This window comes from Populus trichocarpa, chromosome 17, assembly GCF_000002775.5.
Source record: "Populus trichocarpa isolate Nisqually-1 chromosome 17, P.trichocarpa_v4.1, whole genome shotgun sequence".
Classification (NCBI taxonomy): domain Eukaryota; kingdom Viridiplantae; phylum Streptophyta; class Magnoliopsida; order Malpighiales; family Salicaceae; genus Populus; species Populus trichocarpa.
In genome coordinates, this window is record NC_037301.2 from 225,090 (window position 1) to 244,293 (window position 19,204).

At 33.8% G+C, this 19,204-nt stretch overlaps 1 protein-coding gene across 2 annotated transcripts in view; it reads right to left on the minus strand.

Annotated features, from left to right (window-relative positions):
- The window catches only part of LOC18109598 (2-alkenal reductase (NADP(+)-dependent)), an 86,861-nt gene that overhangs the window by 61,624 nt on the left and 6,033 nt on the right, over positions 1 to 19,204 (minus strand). The window contains exons 3-5 of one of the 2 annotated variants that reach the window (XM_052448402.1): positions 18,883 to 19,064; positions 18,510 to 18,592; positions 17,485 to 18,003 (exon numbers count right to left, since the gene is read on the minus strand). The exons of the other annotated variant lie outside the window; for it this stretch is intronic. Coding sequence (XP_052304362.1) covers positions 17,580 to 18,003; positions 18,510 to 18,592; positions 18,883 to 19,064 — 689 coding nt within the window. The 3' untranslated portion in view covers positions 17,485 to 17,579. Of the gene's footprint in view, positions 1 to 17,484; positions 18,004 to 18,509; positions 18,593 to 18,882; positions 19,065 to 19,204 lie in introns of those variants that run through there. 2 annotated transcript variants of the gene reach the window in all.

Here is a 19,204-nt window from a genome sequence, read left to right on the forward strand (position 1 = left end):
AAACAAGTCTGAAATCGTTCAAATCGCATTTCACACGGCTAAGATTTGATCAAAACAATTCTAGCCTGATGAACGGCCCAGATTCAATCTCAGATCCGGTTGCACGTAGACTCTGCTGCACAGAATCTTATCCCTCGGCTCACGGCTCGGCTCAGCTCCAATTCGGCTCGGCTCACGCGGCTCGGCTTGGCTCGGCTCGCAGCTGATGATGTGGCTCGTGGGTCCCACTTGGCTGACGTGTCTGCTGACTGGTCGATGACGTGTCTAATGACCTGGCATGCCTACTGTGCATGCTGACATCACAATTACATCATGCTGATGTCATCCCTGGCATGTCTACTGTGCATGCTGACATCACAATTATGTCATGCTGACGTCATTCATATCTGGGTCAGCCATGTGGGTCGGGTCAACTGGTATTCGAGTCGGGTCAGCCAATCCGGGCGAAGAAGACGCGTGGGGCGCGTCGGCGCGCGTGGGCAGACGCCCTGCCGGAGAGTGATGGAGAGTGCGGTCATGTCCGACGTCCGATTTTGACGCCGTTTTCACCAGTGGCTTCGTCTCTTCCTCCTCTACACAGTGGTATGGTCAAAACACAATTTTGACAACTTTTATGTTTGAGCAAAAATCAAACACCCCTTTAAACCATCAGCTCTGATACCAATTGTTGGGGAAATCCGACCGGGGATCTACTGATAATTGCTCAAACGGAGGGGAAGCACACTGACACAATATTTTACGTGGTTCGGCAAATCCGCCTACATCCACGGGAGAGAGTCCATATTATTTAGAGATAGAGAAAGGATACAATAAATACATGGAGGAGGATCACTCAACTCCCTCTTACACACTCTGCTGCAGCAGGGCTGCTGCCCATGGCAGCAGCTCCTCTTTCTCTCTTTCTCTCCTCTCTTCATGTTTTCTCACCCTCACACACTCTTTCTATTTTGCTCTCAAATAATTGCCTCTTTTATAGACAAACATGGCAACCTTCTCCAGCACTCTTATCAAATAAGGTGGGACAAGCAAGCCTTAAAGTATGCCACCATTTGTGGCATTAATCGTAAATCCAACTAACACTTCCCCTTTGAATGGTGAGTTTTGGGATACAGCATTTGCTATGGAAGATGTGTATGGATTTGGAGTTGTGCTCCTTGAGCTGATTACGGGGGTGGATTCTAGCAGAATGACTGGTTCCTCGAACAGTCTTCTTAATGAATGGATTAGTCATCTTTTGACTAGTTCTAAGATCTATGATGCCATTGATAAGTCTCTGGTTGGGCAAGGATTTGATGATGAGATATTTCAGCTGCTTAAAGTTGCATGCCACTGTGTTGATTCCATTCCAGATCGAAGACCAACAATGCATCAAGTGTACAAAGACATAAGAGCAATGAGGGAGAGATGTGGCCAAATTGATGATTCAGAGATTCTAGTGCAGCAGCATGAAATTTACCCTCCCAGCTCTATGGGCAAATCTGTCGAGATTGAAATGGCATAGAGTCAATGGAAACAGGAAAAAAAGGACAAATTTAGGCAACTCTATCATGTTTTCGTAGAATAAACATGTAAGAAGCAATGGTGCTGTTTGAGAACAAGCTTCAACTATCTATCCAAATTCAAGGTACTGCAAAAGTAACTACAAATATTTCAAACTAGTCCCTTCTCTGGGGACTTGAAAAAAACCTCAGGATACAGCTTAAAGTTTTGTATACAACTACGTCCAAATTGTCCCAAAAGTCTTGAATATTTTCTATTGCTTTGGACTACATATTGTGTATTCAATTGACTCTTCAACAAGGGCATATTGCAACCTTGTAGACCATCAGCAACATTTTTCAACCATTTTGTTTAACAACAAATTAATTTAAGAACGTTAGCAAAAAGCATGGCTAGTGATCATAGAGTTGGTGGTGAGGAAGTGATGAGCAAGAAGCAAGTGATTCTCAAGGACTATGTGAGTGGCTTTCCAAAAGAATCAAACCCGTACGTACGTGACGACAAGTAGCTAGCATCAAACTAGATGCACCAGAAGAAGAAAGTGGAAAAGATGCTGTGGTGGTTTACAATCTCTGCTTGTCTTGTGATCCTTTCATGCGTGGAGGCACTTCACCGATCTGTTGATCAGCAAGGTTCCCTAAGAATTTGGATTTGTTTTCCAAGAAGAAAACAAGAAGCAAATTGACGTAGATGAAAACAAAACCAAGAAAAACAACAAGCACACGCAACACTAGCCAATATTTTATCTGCAGGTAGTGAAGGTTGCCCAGGAGTGATCCCTCTACCATTGCATATCTTCTGGGCAATGCCATCTTGTGCCATTAGCAGCACTAGCTGTAAAACTAACAATATCCCTGTGTATATAGGAAAACAGTACAGATATATGGCGGCCTCATTGCTAAGAGAGGAACAACGTGGTCTGTTGATAATTCAGAGATTCTCCTTAAGAAGAATATGTTGTGTGAAATAGCAGGCAGACAGGACAAACATCTTTGATTTGATACAGATTGCAGTATGAAAATATTTTGGTGGTTAAACACGAAGGGGTACAGGACTCGTACAACCATTTGATATGACAGGCCCATCGTTATTAGCTGTAAGTCTCTATTTATTAGACAGGCTATGTTCTCAAAATTTTGAGGCCATCCTTTCAAATCGATAATATTCAGCTCACATAATTTTTTTTGATATTGTTATTATAATTGTTTTTTTTTCATCAAAATAAATTTTTTTATTTACATATATCTTGTTTATCTTAATATAAATACTAGTTTTATAGCCTGAATAATTTTTTTATTTTAAAAAAACATCTTATGATTATTAAAATAAGTTAACAAAAAAATATCAAAATAGTCTGCTCATATTTTATGTATGATTCAAAGCTAAAAATCCTTAAATATAATAAATAATGTTCAAAACCTATGCATAAAATTTAAGAATAAAAAAACAATTTGAATCTAATTTTCAATGAAAATGTATTATTAGTATTATTAATAGACTTTTGGATCCAAATAAACCTTTGGATCATTTTTTCCCTAAAATGCTGAGATTTTAAGTTTTATACTATCCAAATTATGATTTAAACCATTGAGATCATTTAAATTTCTTCCTCGGCTGAAATCTTTATTTGGCCGAAATCTACCACCAAACTCTTTCCTTAGTTATGTCTCGTATGAAGGATTTTGGTATGTACGAGACTTTCTTCCATCATCTTCCTCATCATTATTGAAGTTTTAAGCTACATTTTTATCTGGAGAAAAAAGTGCTCATCTAGTAGACCTTTTAATCTCTATTTTTTTTACGACTAGGAATATCATGATTACTAATCATTTCATTACTCAATTTATCCATCTTTTTCATCAAAGCCTCCATCATTACTTTCAACCTATCTTATCTTTTTACAAGATCCTTCTTATAAATCCATAAGACCGGTATATAACCTAATTAAAAAAAATTATGAAGTACAATTCTTAAAATAGAAGAAACTAGAAAAAAAACAAAAAAAGAAGAAGATTGAGATAGTGAAGGGTGAAATTAAAAAAAAAAACTAAACAGAAAAAGCAAAAAAAAAAAAACTATCAAAATGAATAGTGTTTTGTGGATGTGGTTAAATAAGTGTTTTGTTAATAAAATGAGCTATATATTTCATGATTTGGAGTAATCATTTAGGGATCTAATTCTAAGAACCTTTTTTTATTATAAGGACTAAACTATAGATTTCATAAGAAACAACAATAAAAGAAAATCAAATAAAGACCAATTTTTAAATGAAAATAAAATATAGAAGCTAAAATAATTTTTAAAGAAATTACAAGAACTAAAATGAAACCTTATTTTTTAAGAAATTTCACAAGAACTAAAATCAATTTTATATCATTTTTCTTTAACGGTGTCTGGTAATGCCTTTGAAATTATATTTTCTAAAAATTTAAAATTTATTTTTAAAAAAATTAATTATTTTTTTAGACTATTTTGACGTGGTAATGTCAAAAATAATTTTTTAAAAATAAAAAAATATATTATTTTAAATCATTTCTAAAATATAAACATTTTAAACCAGAACTTTTACCATAATTCAAAACATCCTTTAATAAATAAATTATATCTGACGCGGTTTTGGAGTCACTAATTCCAACTAATCCTTCTTGAAGTTGACTTAGATTGGACTTGTCCAGTGGGACAAGGATGACAAAGACTTTGGAACTGTGGACGCGGTACGTAGTTAATAGTCAGTCAGATGTATCCTTGTCATTTGCTGCTATCTTCCAAACTTGCTCTTCTTTCGATTCATATCCTAGAAGAAAACATTTTATATAATTATTAAAACAAATCAATAAATTTGTGGACTAACAAATCAATGCATCTTTTATTCGTGGACTCAATAAAGAAATGAAAAATAAAGGTTATGATTATTTTACTTGATTTTTAAGAATTTAATTCCTAAATCATTGATAAAAAGTTAAATTTAATGATTTCGCAAACGATCTTCTATCTCAAGAGCATCTTTGTTCATGGAATATTCAGCTAAAATTAATACACAAAACTACCATTTAATGTTTGCTAAGCATGTTTTTAGTGTAAATAAAAAAACAATATTGAGTGGGAAATCATTTTAGTGTAATAAATATTTATCATGAATGAGGTTTTCTCACCCTAACATGTTTTTCCTAAATTTAAATAATTAAAGTTCTTATTAATACTTATTTTAATTATCATCATCAAATTAAATAAAAATAAATCTTCAGAACATAAATGTGAAAACCGACAGGGTAATTTTACTTTAAATTATATGAAAGCAATCATTAAAAGGAGTTGATATTAAAGTTGATGAAATTCTCCTTCTTTGTTTTTCTTTCTTTTTAGTTTAAACTTTGAAATCACAATAAAGTTTTTTATCAAAATTACTCGGATTAAAAATTTAATCTCAATTAACATTTAAGTTGACTGACATGCAAATAATTCTATTGAAAAAAAACAAGAAAAAAAGAAGAAAAATAAGCCTACATTAATTGACAAAAACTTATAAATCAGGAATTAACCTTTTTCGTGGAAATTGTAGTCCTATAGGGCCATATTCCATTAATTCTCTCTTTAATTACGTGTCCCATAAACTTGGAATTTGATGCAGGAAGACTTGGCCTCTTGAGTTGAAGAAATAGACTAACAAGCCAATGCATCTTTTCTTTGTGGCTTCTTTATTTCCATACCAATCACTTTAAGATAAATCTTGAATTAAATATAGGGAACAAATAAGATGTTTCTATAACTACAGGGACTAAAATGAGTTTCTGCCACCTTCGACCTCTACGCTCAAGAATAAATGCTCTCTTTGGAGATTTCAGAAACAAAAAGAGATTTCGATTCAAATTTCCTTTTAAGTAGGTATTTATGATTCTTATTTCTCATTTTTGGTCATTCCAACCATTCCATTGTAGTCTTACTCTGATGAACTCTCAAATCCAAATGGCTAATTTTTTTTTTATCTACTCTTTTATGTTCTCCTTGTTAGCTACTTTCACCGTAACTAGTGCTACCGAGACTGACATTTATTGCTTGAAATCTATTAGGGATTCTATGATAGACCCTAATAATTACTTAAACACCACATGGAATTTCGACAACAAAACAGAAGGTTTCATCTGTAGATTTATGGGAGTCGACTGCTGGCATCCTGATGAGAACAGAGTCTTAAACCTCAGACTCTCTGACCTGGGGCTCATGGGCCAATTCCCTCCTGGCATCCAAAAGTGCACAAGCTTAACTGGTTTGGACCTTTCACATAATGAGCTCCAGGGACCGATTCCATCTGACATCTCTAAAAGGCTACCATACATCACTAACCTTGACCTATCCTTCAACAACTTTTCTGGTGAAATCCCAATAAATATTACCAGTTTATCTTTCTTAAACGATCTAAAACTCGACAACAACAATCTAACAGGTCATATCCCACTAGAAATTGGCCAGCTTGATCGGATCATGGTCTTTACTGTTACTAACAATCGATTATCAGGGCCAGTGCCAAATTTTAGAGGTAATTATATTCCAGCAGACAGCTTTGCGAACAACACAGGACTCTGTGGGAAGCCTTTGGAAAGCTGCTCAATTCATCAAATGAAGTTTGATTACTCATTCAAAAGTGGTTTTGTGATTGGTTATATAGTTTTTTCAACTTCAGTTGCAATTTTTTTTACATCCTGCTGTGTACCATGGGTGTATATTGGGGAGAGGGAAAAAAAATCACAATATCAGAAATGATGATGTCGATGGTGAAGAGGAAGCATAAGATAACAGATGATGATCAAGCAGGCAGCTCCCCAACAGGAGGTCTCTTAGAGGAAGGAGTTAAAGAGGTACTACTCTTTAAGATTGATATCTTTTTTGTTTTAGTTTTGTTAGTTTTTATTTTTAAATTCCTTATTCAAGTTTTGAGCGAGAGCAGTTCAGTTTTTACTTCCAATTACAGGATGCTTATCTACACAAGACCCTGAATTCTTGAAGCTGGTTCAATTGCAATGTATATGTATGTTCTTCAGTACTAATATATTGAGATTTGTGTCCACAGATTTCCATGTTGGAGAAGAGGGTTACAAGAATGAGCTACGCAGATCTTAATGATGCCACCGATAATTTCAGTGAGAACAATGTCATCGGACAGGGAAAGATGGGGATGCTGTACAAGGCATCATTGCCTAATGGTTATGTCCTTGCAGTGAAGAAGTTGCATGACTCTCAGTTCCTTGAAGAACAATTTATATCCGAGTTGAAGATACTTGGTTCATTGAGACATATCAACGTACTTCCACTGTTGGGGTTTTGCGTTGAGTCAAACCAAAGGTTTCTGGTTTACAATTATATGCCAAATGGTAACCTTTATGATTGGCTACATCCCATGGAAGAAGGTCAGGAAAAAGCTATGGAATGGGGTGTGAGGGTTAAAGTCGCCGTCGGATTAGCAAGAGGCTTGGCATGGCTTCATCAGAACTGTCATACCGTCAAAATAATCCATCTTGACATTAGCTCAAAATGCATATTACTTGATCAGAACTTCCAGCCCAAGTTATCAAATTTTGGAGAGGCAATGCTCATGAGTTCGACCTGCGCTTCCTCCGTAAATAGTGAGTTTTGGGAGATGGCATTTGTGAAGGAAGATGTGCATGGATTTGGAGTTGTGCTTCTTGAGATGATTACTGGGGTGGATCCTAGCAACATGACTGCTTCCTCAAACAATGTTCTTAATGAATGGATTGGTCATCTTTCGAGCAGTTCGGATTTTCATGGCGCTATAGACAAGTCTCTGATCGGGCAAGGATTTGACGCTGAGATCGTTCAGCTGCTTAAAGTTGCATGTACCTGTGTTGATCCCATTCCAGATCGAAGACCGATAATGCTTCAAGTGTACGAAGACATAAAACAGGTTTTGAAGTTGTGGGTTTTGGTTTCAAAATCCCAAAATTCTTTCCAAAACACTGTCTTCTTATATATGCCATGCACGCAGAGCACAACATGTTATGGATGAAAAGAATTGGGTCATTTTAGACTTGGAAGGGAAAGTTTTAATACCCATCAAGTTTGCATACTTTATTAATCCACTCCCAAAACTTATTTTTCATTCAATTAAGTCCTGAAAACTAAGTTTTCACATAATTTATGTTTATGTACATATAAGAAAGAAAAGGTTACTTGTATGATAATAAAAATGGAATAGATTAATCTAATATAAGAATTAATGGCAATCAAGACTTCCTATGGCTCAACAATTGAAATTAATTAGCAATAAAATAAAATAAAATTGAGGTTTCAATTTAAAAAGCTTATAACTGAAGGGCTGGGTGTATGATTTAACCCCATTTTTAGGAAAATGGATGCTTTTATTTCTAATCAAATTTATATCATTCTCAATTTCCATATTTGCTTCCATTTATTTTTTTTCTAAAAAAAACAATTTATCTTTCAATTACTGAGATTAATATTCGTAACACTTGTTTAATTTTTCTAAGAATACACGTAACACTTGTTTAATTTCCCCTATTGTTTCTCAACAAAACCAAAATCACATTGATTTCAACTTTTCTAAATCTAAACCTAAAACCCATTATTAAACCAATGCTCCAGGCACAGTAAACAAACCCCAAATAAAAAGATTTGTTTCTTGAGTTGCCGTTACCTAAAACCCGCCTTGAGTTCTTCAGCCCTACACTAGGAAAACTTGGAAATTTATATGGAAAGGTGGACTTGTTCTTTTGTTTAAATTTTAAAATTGTATTGATTCGGGAAGTAAATTGTAGATTTTAAATTATGAATGGAGTCAAGATCATAGAAGTGTGAAGGCATTTTTTTCTAAAAAAAAAATTAATTTCAAACAACGACCAGCATGACAAAAAAGAAGAGAAAAAGAAAAATAAATCGACATCATCCGACAAAGAAGTTATAAATGAAAACTTAAGCTTCTTGACTAATTTGTTTTCCCAAGCTTCGTGGAAATTGTAGTATAGGGCCATCCATTTCAGGGCAGAATATGTAGCTCAAGAATAAATGCTCTCTACTCTGATGAACTCTCAAATCCAAATGGCTAATTTGTTTTTTATCTACCCTTTTATGTTCTCCTTGTCAAATCCAAATGGCTAATTTGGACGCGGTAGTAATAGTCAAATATAACTTTGAACGATCTCTTGTTATTTGCTGCTGTTTTGCTATCCACAAATGGCTCTTGATGCAAAACTTGCTCTTCTTTTGATTCATATCCTTAGTGTTGCCGGCAATGGATACAGTTCTTTACAAGAGAACTACTACGGGAGTCAAATATAACTTTTGAACGATCTCTTGTTTTTTTCTCTTTTAGTTTAACCTTCAAAATCACAATCGAAAAGAATTATTAAATATACTAAGTATTATTAAAATTGCTCGGATTAAAAATTTAATCTCAATTAACATTTAAGTTGAATGATGTGCAAATACTTCTATTGAAAAAAAAAAACAAAAAAAAGTCTAGACAAAGAAATTATAAATCAGCACCTAACTTTTATGACTAATTTGTTTTCCCACACTTTCGTGGAAATTGTAGTCCTATAGGGCCATCCATTCTCTCTTGACGTACTGTCCCATCATGAACTTGGAATTTGATGCAGGAGACTTGGCTTCTTGACTTGAAGAAATAGACTAACAAATCAATGCATCTCCTCAACGTGTTCAATTAATGATCATCTCTTTTTATCTAACAAAATGCTGTAGAAAATTAAGAGCTTCTATACATTGTTAGCTTAAACCTTGAACGATCTCTTGTTATTTGCTGCTGTTTTGCTATCTACAAAATGGCTGTGGGTGGTGCAAAACTTGCTCTTCTTTTGATTCATATCCTTGGTGTTGCCGGCAATGGATACAGTTCTTTACAAGAGAACAACTACGGGAGTGATGATCATGAACATCGGAAAAAGTTGATATCTTCACTCAAAAGTGGGTTTTTAATAGGTTATGTCTTCTCTTCAGTTTCCATTTTAACTATTTTCATGTTCTGTTGTGTGCCTTGGGCTCGTCTCCTCAAGAGGAAAGGGAATGGGGTGATGATGAAGACACCAATGACGACATCTTTGATGGAAAGGCAAGAGAAGAAGAGAAAAGAAGCCAACGTGCAGGTATCCCCATAAGATTTTCATTTCATCATCATATTTTTTCTTGCTAGCTTTTTTTATTTATTTATTATTATTATGAAGATGATATATATATATATGTAGTTGCTTGTATTAAGGATAAATCAATATTCTTCAGTCGCCAAGACCATGGATCGTTGCAAACTTAATTGAATAGATCACAGACCAAAACATTAACTCATTACAGAAATAGCCAAAAAAAAGAGAAACCTCTAGTCCACGTCCTTAATTAAAGTACCACACAACACAAACAAAACAACACATTAACTCATTGTTGATCGTGATATGGTTCTGACACCCTTAATGTTTGTAAACTTAAAATTAAAATTACATTCATTAATTGAAATTATTTTTTTAAAAAAAAATTATATACATATCGTTGTAAAGGGAAAATAAACTTACATTGAAAGATCATTTTTTCATTGAGCCTTTTGGATAAATGAATCCCGCTGTGAAGGGATCACCCCTCAACGTGGCGGTATCGCGTACTCGATGCGTCAGTGTCGAGAGTGGCTGCATGTGTCTTAGGTGTCGGATCTTGGTCGATACCTAACAACTCATGGTTGTCGGAAGCGTTGTTGGAAAAACTAGTATCATTTTTGTCTGTACAATGTGTTATTCACTTTCTCTTAGGCATCTACACAAATTAAATGATTAAGATACTGCAATTCATTCATATTTTAAAAAATTTGACAGCACCTTCCATATACGAGAGACTACCCATAATTTTTAATACTGTAAATACATAATAATTTAAATTTGATTGCCACAAACCAATTAATTTTATCCAATTTGTTTCCTTGTCACTGTGTGAAGAGTTCACTCAACTTGTAATCAAACTAGTTTTTAGATTTTTTTTTTAAATTCTAAAGTTTGTCAATATTACCTTAGTGTACAATTGTTTGGTTAATTTTTCAAGTTAAATAGTAAAAGTGTCTTGTTTTTTCTCTCCTGTAATATTATTTACTTACTTTTCAGAATTTCACATTTCAACATTTATACACAGCTCATGGATTTCTAAATACTATTTAAAACATAAAAAATAACCCAATTTGGCATTTAAATAAAAATTTTCATAAATCTTTAATTTATAACTACTCCAAATTATATCAATTAACTCTTAATTTTCAACAACTCAAAACCATAAACCACAAACCACAAATTATAAAAACATGAAATTAATCAATATATTTAACTAATTGAACCCTAATTTACAAAATTCTAAAATAATAATTAAAATTAACCCTATACATTTAATTGAAATTAAACAAAAAAATTGAAAAAAAATGTAGAAGTTTGGACACATGTTAATTTTCTAGTATTTTAGGTTGAGTGGTTTCATCATGGATTTAGCAACGTAAAAGTTCTCTTTCAATCTATTTTATTTAGATAAATGTTTTTTTACCCATTTAATAATTCTATCATAACCAGCCTCACTCAACTCATGATTCGACTTGATAGTAAATATATGTGCAACAACCGATAATTCACTCTGATTTGTGCCTTAATCCCATAATGGTTTATTAGAATATGTTCAAAGATAAAAAAAAATCATGTCGTATCTGCATTAGGTTCTTCATCTACAATTGAAAATTCACTTGCATAACCCTTATTTATTTCATCACATCTATAACTATGTTCCTTTAAGGATTACTATTGTCATCTAAAATTCCATGCACATTGCTAGAGCTAGAAGTTGACTCAACCATCCATTCTACCATGGTCTCGTGAGGAACATATGGTTTTATGTATGAAAACCAACACAAGTGTTTTTTTCATGAACTCTTTTTGTAGAAGATGCATCGTTACAACATCTAGATTAAAAAATATTTTTATTTTTACACCTCTTACATGGAAATCTAATACCGTTTTCCCTAATATTTCTTGGATTAGATAGTGCGTAATTAATAAAATCCTGAACCTCATTACAATATTCCATCATTCACAACCCTTTAGATAAATCTTGATACATCCATGAATAATCATCAATTACTTATATCAAACCTATATAGAATATTGTTGACAACATGTATTAATTAATTACGTAAACTAAATAAATTTACAAATATTGGTTTAACTCAAACTTATTCAATCTATTTTAATAGTCCTTTTAATTTATTATCAATTATTTACATAAATTCAAATTTCTATATATTTAATGAAAATTTTAACTCAACAATAAATTGACAAAACATAAAACGAGCCCGTTAAATAAGCTATTATTCATTTCTTCACAAAACACTTAATTACGTCACAAATTCAAAATAAATTTCATTAATTTACAAACAAATATAATTTTATTAAATTTCAAACAAATCCTTACATGTACAAATCATACATTCATAAAACAAATTTCTATGGGAAAAAGTTATAAAACAAGTAAACATCCAAACAAAATATATATACTACAAAAATATACAATAAAAATTAATATTTTAAAACTTAATTCAAATAAAAAATATATGGTTTTGCTTACTTGAAGCAGGAAATCCTCAATAAAACTTGAATTAGAATATGAATGTTGACAAACTAAGTGTTTGGCTGACTGAATTTATAGTAAAAGTTTGATTTGGAAAAACATGAGGGAGTATGCTGTTTGTTGTAGAGAAAAATAGAGGAAGAAGAAGAAATGAGAGAGGAGAAGAAGAAATATTACCGGTGGAATTAACCTATTTGTAATTAATTATGTATATAAAAATGACATGTCATCGTATATTTTGGCTTTTTTTTTCCAATTCTTTCTTTTATCACTGTAATTCCTGGATGTATACTGAGAGAATATTTCAATTGGTGTTTACTGATTGATACATAGATAGAATACTTCGTTGGTAAAGTTCATTCCAATCTATTAATACAAAATTTATGTTAGTGTTTTTATTTGTATTTGATAATTTTTTGGTAGTGCTGGAAAAATATTTTTAATTCTAAATAGTAACTTCTTGGTAGAAATCAACCCTGGACTTAGTGGTAGGCCTTCAAAACCCTGCCAAGGACACATAAAAGAATTTTGTTCCACTCGTTCAAAAGTGGATTTGTGGTTGGTTATATGCATTATCTGCTGTTTCAATCGTAATTGTTTTTGTATCCTATTGTTTGCCTTCGATCCATCTAAAATAAGGGTAGTAAGAATAAGAAGATAGCTGATAAATCAAGAGATTTATAGGAATGTTATGTCGGTGATATGATAGTCTAGGTGCTTCTTAGATACTCTTCTAATTTGGACAAGGATAAGCAGATTTTTTAGAGGAAAGTTCTCGAGACATTTTCATGAGGCTTCTAGATCTAGGGAGAAAGGCAGTGATGATAGAAAAATCTGGATTGTAGCTTTTAACATTACCAGCTGTGGAGCTCAGATATGGAGGCAGCAAAGTGGTCAACTCTCTCATTCTGTGCATGTAAACTGTACGTTGAGATCATTTTGCACTTTGTTATGGCTCATTGACAAATGACAATCTTACGAATAATTCTAATTAGCGAATTTTGTGTAAAATAGCGTTGTTCATCTTTCACTAATTCTCATCGGTGATTTCATCAACAAAATTCGGAGTTGGAGAAGAAGGTTACAAGAACAAGTTTCGCGGCACTCAATATTGCCACTCGCAGTTTTGACCAAGACAATGTCATCGGAGTCGGAAAGATGGGGACAATGTACAGGGCAGCGCACCCTTATGATTGTTTCACTGCAGTTAAGAGATTACATGACTCTCAACCTTTAGGGAAACAGTTCAGGTCTGAGCTAACAATTCTAGCCAAGTTCAGACACATGAACATAATTCCACTACTGGGATTCTGCATAGAATCCGGGGAAAGGCTTTTGGTGTACAAATATATGCCAAATGGGAACCTTCATGATTGGTTACATCCTGTGAAATGCAAGGCTGAAAAACTGGATTGGCATGTCAGGGTTAAAATCGCCATCGGAGTAGCCCGAGGCTTGGCATGGCTTCATGATTTTAACAACTTCCTAATAATTCATCTTGACATATGCTCAAGGAGCATCTTGCTGGATAAATATTTTGAACCGAAGATATCAAATTTTGGAGGGGCAATGCACAGGAGCTCAAATGACAAGGGCTTAATTGCAAGTAGTAAGGTAGGTGAACTGGAATTGATCAAGCAGGATGTCTATCAATTTGGTATTCTTCTTCTTGAGCTAATTGCAGTTCATGATCCTGACAATAACAGTAAATCATCTCACACTCTAGAGGAGAATTTGTTTGAACGAATCGCTCATCTATCGAGCAGTTCTTCTGGCCTCTATCATGCTTGTCGCACCCGACATCGCGGCGGCCTTAAAAATCTATTAAATCTTTGAAAAGAACGGATTTCTGGCATCCTGTTCTTTAATGGGGATATTCTTTGTTTAAGGAGTCGCCACCTAGTATTATGGTTACTAGGAACCCTAACTGGTCAACAGAGATTCTATGGTCCGAGACTGGTTACGTAAAAGGGAAGATATTATCACCCCTTAAACGTCCTGCCTAAGGCAGGCTGCATTGCTTACATTTGTCATTAATTGCTAACATTTTTGTTGGTTTATACTATGATTGTTTGCGTGCAATATTCCTGACTCTGGCACCAGTGAATATTCAGCTACGGATATTTCCAACTCTGGCGTTGGTAAATATTACGTAGGTATGAAAATAAATAAATTTAAATCATCATTTTTTTTTATTCCTGACTCTGGCGTCAGTGAATAAACAAATAAAATCAATTTTTATTTTACGCATACGCATTATTTTTATTTTTATGTAGCTAAAAAAACAAAACAAAATAAAATAAAATAAATTTACATTAGTATCTTTATTCCTGACTCTGGCGTCAGTGAATAAACCAATAAATTTATTTTATTTGATTTTATTTTTGCATGCATATTTTTTATTTTTATGTAATTTAAATAAAATACAATGAAATAAATTTGAATAAATAGTTTTATTCTGACTCTGGCGTCAATGAATAAAAACAATAAATTCATATTTATTTTTTTATTTATACATACACACATCCTTTTTTATTATGTATTTTTTATTTTTTATCTTTTTATTTTTTTATTTACATTTTTGGGCTGGGCCCAGCGCAGCCCACATGGGCTGGGCTAGACCCAGCCAGCCCAGCCCGGTCACTGGCCCAAGCTAGTGACCCGGCTGGGCAAAAAAACTAAAGGCACGCGTGACTTGTTCACGCGTGCACGAACACTGGTGAAGGTAATTAAATTACCTTCACACAGTGTTCTTGCAACACTGAATTACTTTTTTTTTTTTTAAATGAAGATGCAAAGGGGACGAAGTCATACCTGCTTCTGGAGACCGAAGATGCTGCTCCTGGAGACCGAAGATGCTTGCAGCGTTGATGATGATTATCGCCTACTGCTTCCTCTGGTCTTCCTTCTGTGACCACTTGTCTGTGCTTTCCTTCTTGATTTCTCAACAGCTTCTAAATCTACAAAGAAGATTCGGGCTTGCTGTGAGTGTTCTTTGGCTGAATCCGGGTTTTTTCTTTGTTTGCAGGTCTGAAGACAATTTCAAGGATAATTCTCCTCACTGTGTGCTGCCCTCTTGTTCTCTCTTTCTCTCTGTATTTGGATTTGTGCTCTGTTTTCTCTGCTTTTTTTTTTGTTCTTAACTCTGTTTTTCTGGGTTGATTTTTCGGCCTTGACTCTGTATTTTTTTTGGGTGGTGTTTTGCGTGCTCTATTTTTCTGGGTTGATTGCTCTGTTTTTCTGGCTTCCTTTTCCTCCATTTGGTTCTAGGTTTTCTTCTCCCTTTTATAGACTTCCCAGCTGATTGCCTCTAACCAGTCCTGCCTTTGCAGGACTGTTATCTTCCACGAACGAGATCGTGGGCGAGAGACGTGGTCCTCGATTGGATCGAATCCGTTGCAGATTTTCAGCCTGTTGAATCGGGATGGAGAAGACGAACACGGCTGTTCTACCAGCAGCGACGACGTTTCGGCAGCAATGGATTCCACCAGCAACGGTGACGTTTCAAGCAGCAATGGACATTTTCATTTTGACCCCTGAACTTTGGAAATTCGGCAATTGGACCTCTAAGAAATTAAAAATTCCTTTTAATTTTGTCCCTTTGGATTAATTTCAATTAAATCCTTAAATTATAACACTGTTTACAAAACAGTCCTTAATTCCTGGATTGTTCAATTTAGCTCTTAATTAAATCTTTAACTTTTAATTCTTTTAAAATTGATCAATTAACTCTCAAATTACATCCTCAAACTTCAAATTTTGTTGTCTTAACCCTATTGGCAACTATATTTAATTTTTTTATTATTTGTTCAAAAATTGGGTTATAACAATGCTGTTGATAAATCTCTTCTTGGTCAAGGATTTGATGGTGAAATACTTCATTTTCTGAAGATCGCATCTAGCTGTATTCATCCCATTCTAGATCAAAGGCCAACGATGCTTCAAGCATTCCAAATGTTAATGGTTCTCAGGGAGGGAGGGAGGGAGGGTCAACTGACTAGTCGCTGCTAATTAAGGTGATGATAGCATTGAGCTGGAGTCAGCAGAAACAAAGTGAGACAGCAGATGTGTGTATGCTATATAATATCTTTGTTTCTGGTTTTGTAAGTGAAACATTACAGATATGGCCTCATTGCTAAAGCACTCTTTGGGAGTGTTATTGGAAGGCACTTTTCCAAATTCGTAATTTTTTTCTTTTAATAAAAATTTCAAATTAATATTTTTATTATTATTTTAATATATTAACATTAAAAATAATATATAAAAAATTATTTTAATATATTTTCAAACAACAAACACCTCTTATACCGTTATCTCCGCCGAGCTATAAGATACTAATGATATGATCTGTTGATAACTTCGAGATTGTCCTGAAGAAGAGTCTGTTGTGAGAAATGGCAAACAACCAATGAAAACAGAAGAAAAAAAGTTAATTTAAAAATATCTTTTCCACAGGATAGATCTTGGGTTCTATATATCGACTTACACAGGCATTTCCACCTTCCATGGAGGATTAATTTGGGTTTGTCGTCTAGCTAATAATTTCAGATTATAACTTGCTAGGCTCGGGTGAGATACTTTTATCTTCTATAAAAAAAATTATATATACATGTTATTTTAATGTATTTTTATAATTGATTTTTTTAAGTACAAATAAAAAAATTTATGCATACATGTAATACAATAAATTAAGAACTATATATGTTAATAAATTAAAAATAAAATTTAAAAAATTAAGAGACAAGTATAAATCGAAATATTTAATTTTGTAAGATGAGATATTTACCCGATTGTGTTTGCTAAATTTTATTAATTAAAATAATTTTCATTCAATCAAACGATAATAGAAATAGACATACATTAAATTATTTAAATAAAAAAAATATAATATGCAAGGCAGAACATATAAGAAATATTATTTGAAAATAAATATTTTAATTTAATTTCTAAAATAAAGTTCATCGATCTATACAAAAGATAAAAATAAAAAACATTATAGATAAATAAAAAAATCACTTTAAAAATTAAACACGTTCAAAATAATTTTATTTAAAAAAAAATACACAAACATTATGTTATCTGCAAGTCTAGTTTCCAGCCACCAAAATGGTGGTCGAAAAGTCAGGGAAGCATTTCTTTTAATAAAAAAAACCCTCAATTTTAAGTCATTTCAACTAGAAACTACCTTATTAACACCCTTGAAACACCCACAAATCAATTCATCAACTCAATTTTAAGCCTAGTTTCTAGATCAACCCGTCGAGCTGAGTTGTGCCTAGATAACTATGGTTTGCATTCCATGTTTTTTTTTTTATATAGAAAAACACTCCTAAATACTAAATAATTTGCATGTAGTAATTTTCGAAATACAAGTTTAGCAATTTCATATAAAAAAATCCAACCACATTATTGATAATATTTGACTTGTTAAAAGAAGAGGATACATACGATTCTCAATATTGGCCCAAGAGAACGCTACAGTTTGGTTGGCTTGTTATTAATTCTGTAGCAACTATAACAACTTTCTTTCCAAGTTTGCTGCTATTAAAAAGTCCTACAAGAGCAGCTGGACAGCTCTCGAGAGCTTCAGATATGTCTTCCACATACACAATCTTCCCTTCTCTAATGCAAGGCAACATGAAGTCTAGGAACTTGGGAAAGAGGTGATAGTGATCAGTGACAACAAATCCTTCCAAGCGAAGCCGCTTATAAATGATGTTCATCATGTTCTTTATGCCTTCAGGCTCATCCAGTGTGTATTGTGAAATCATTCCACAGTGAGCAATGCGGCCATTAAGTTTCATGTTGAGTAGTACAGCATCAAGCATTTTGCCCCCAACATTGTCAAAGCAAATGTCAATGCCTTCAGGAAAGTGCCTGCAATGAATCGATGCGACAACAACAGCAAGAACTTGCGGATTGAGTTTTTTAAAGCTCACATTGGTCACTTCATAACTGTTGCAATAATCATACAGCTTGGCATTTCTTTTCTTTTATTGCTAGTTGACAATTTTGGTAGCCCAACCCCACAAATTTCTTTAGCAAGACAGATTGCATAGAGGGTTGATAACATGGTGAGTGGGTAGTTGGAGTAGGGCAGGCAGGTTTTTAATTGATTCTGCATCACACGAATATCTTTTAATGGGAGATCTTTCATTCAAAGTCAACCCTTTCAAGACAGGGAGATATTATAGCATATCAAGGATATATTTGATGGCCCAGTAGATTTGAAGTGCCGAAAGCTAAGTCTTGTTGCTTTGAGGTGTGATATACCTAATTTTTTGAAAGCTATCCCTGTAGGAATAAGATGGATGACCTTCTGCAATATGCCAAGAAGCATGCACAATCATATATATCAAGCACAGATAAAGGCAAAACCTGACCTTTTCAATGTGTCATCCAAGTTTTTCTCTTCTTTATAATTGAATGCAGCATCAAATCCCAGCTTGTTCTTCAGCAAATCAACCTTACAAGAAATGAGAAACAAGAAACAGCAAATTGTTGAAACTGGGTCATCTTGAATGCAAAACAGAAAGAAAACGAGTCATGACAACAAATAATAAGATCAGGTTAAAGAAAAGCTGATGTTATGCTACAAATGGATATGCTCTTGATAGGATATGAGAAGCTGGAAATCACTATAAAAAATCCATGGAAAGTTCAGGCCAGCAGACCCGATGTTAATGTCATGCGTGTTTAACTCTGTAAGTGTATGAATCAGGACTCAGCATGTAATTTTCTAGAAAAATGAAATACCTTTTCTTGACTTCCTGCACTACCAACCACATAGCAGCCCATCAATTTTGCTAGCTGCCCGACAAGCTGACCTACTGCACCAAATGCCGAAGAAATGAAAACAGTCTCTCCTTTCTTAGCAGCACAGAACTCATAAAAACCAACATAAGCTGTCAAACCAGTGTTGGGAAAACTAGGGACAACTAACCGGATCAATTCAGCGGAATACAATTCACAATTCACAAGTCTCAATCCTTTTTCCCTCTTTGTGCAGTAAAAACAGAATCAAACAATGAACAAATATAATGCAACAATCACACAAATCAACGCCAAGATTTTTACG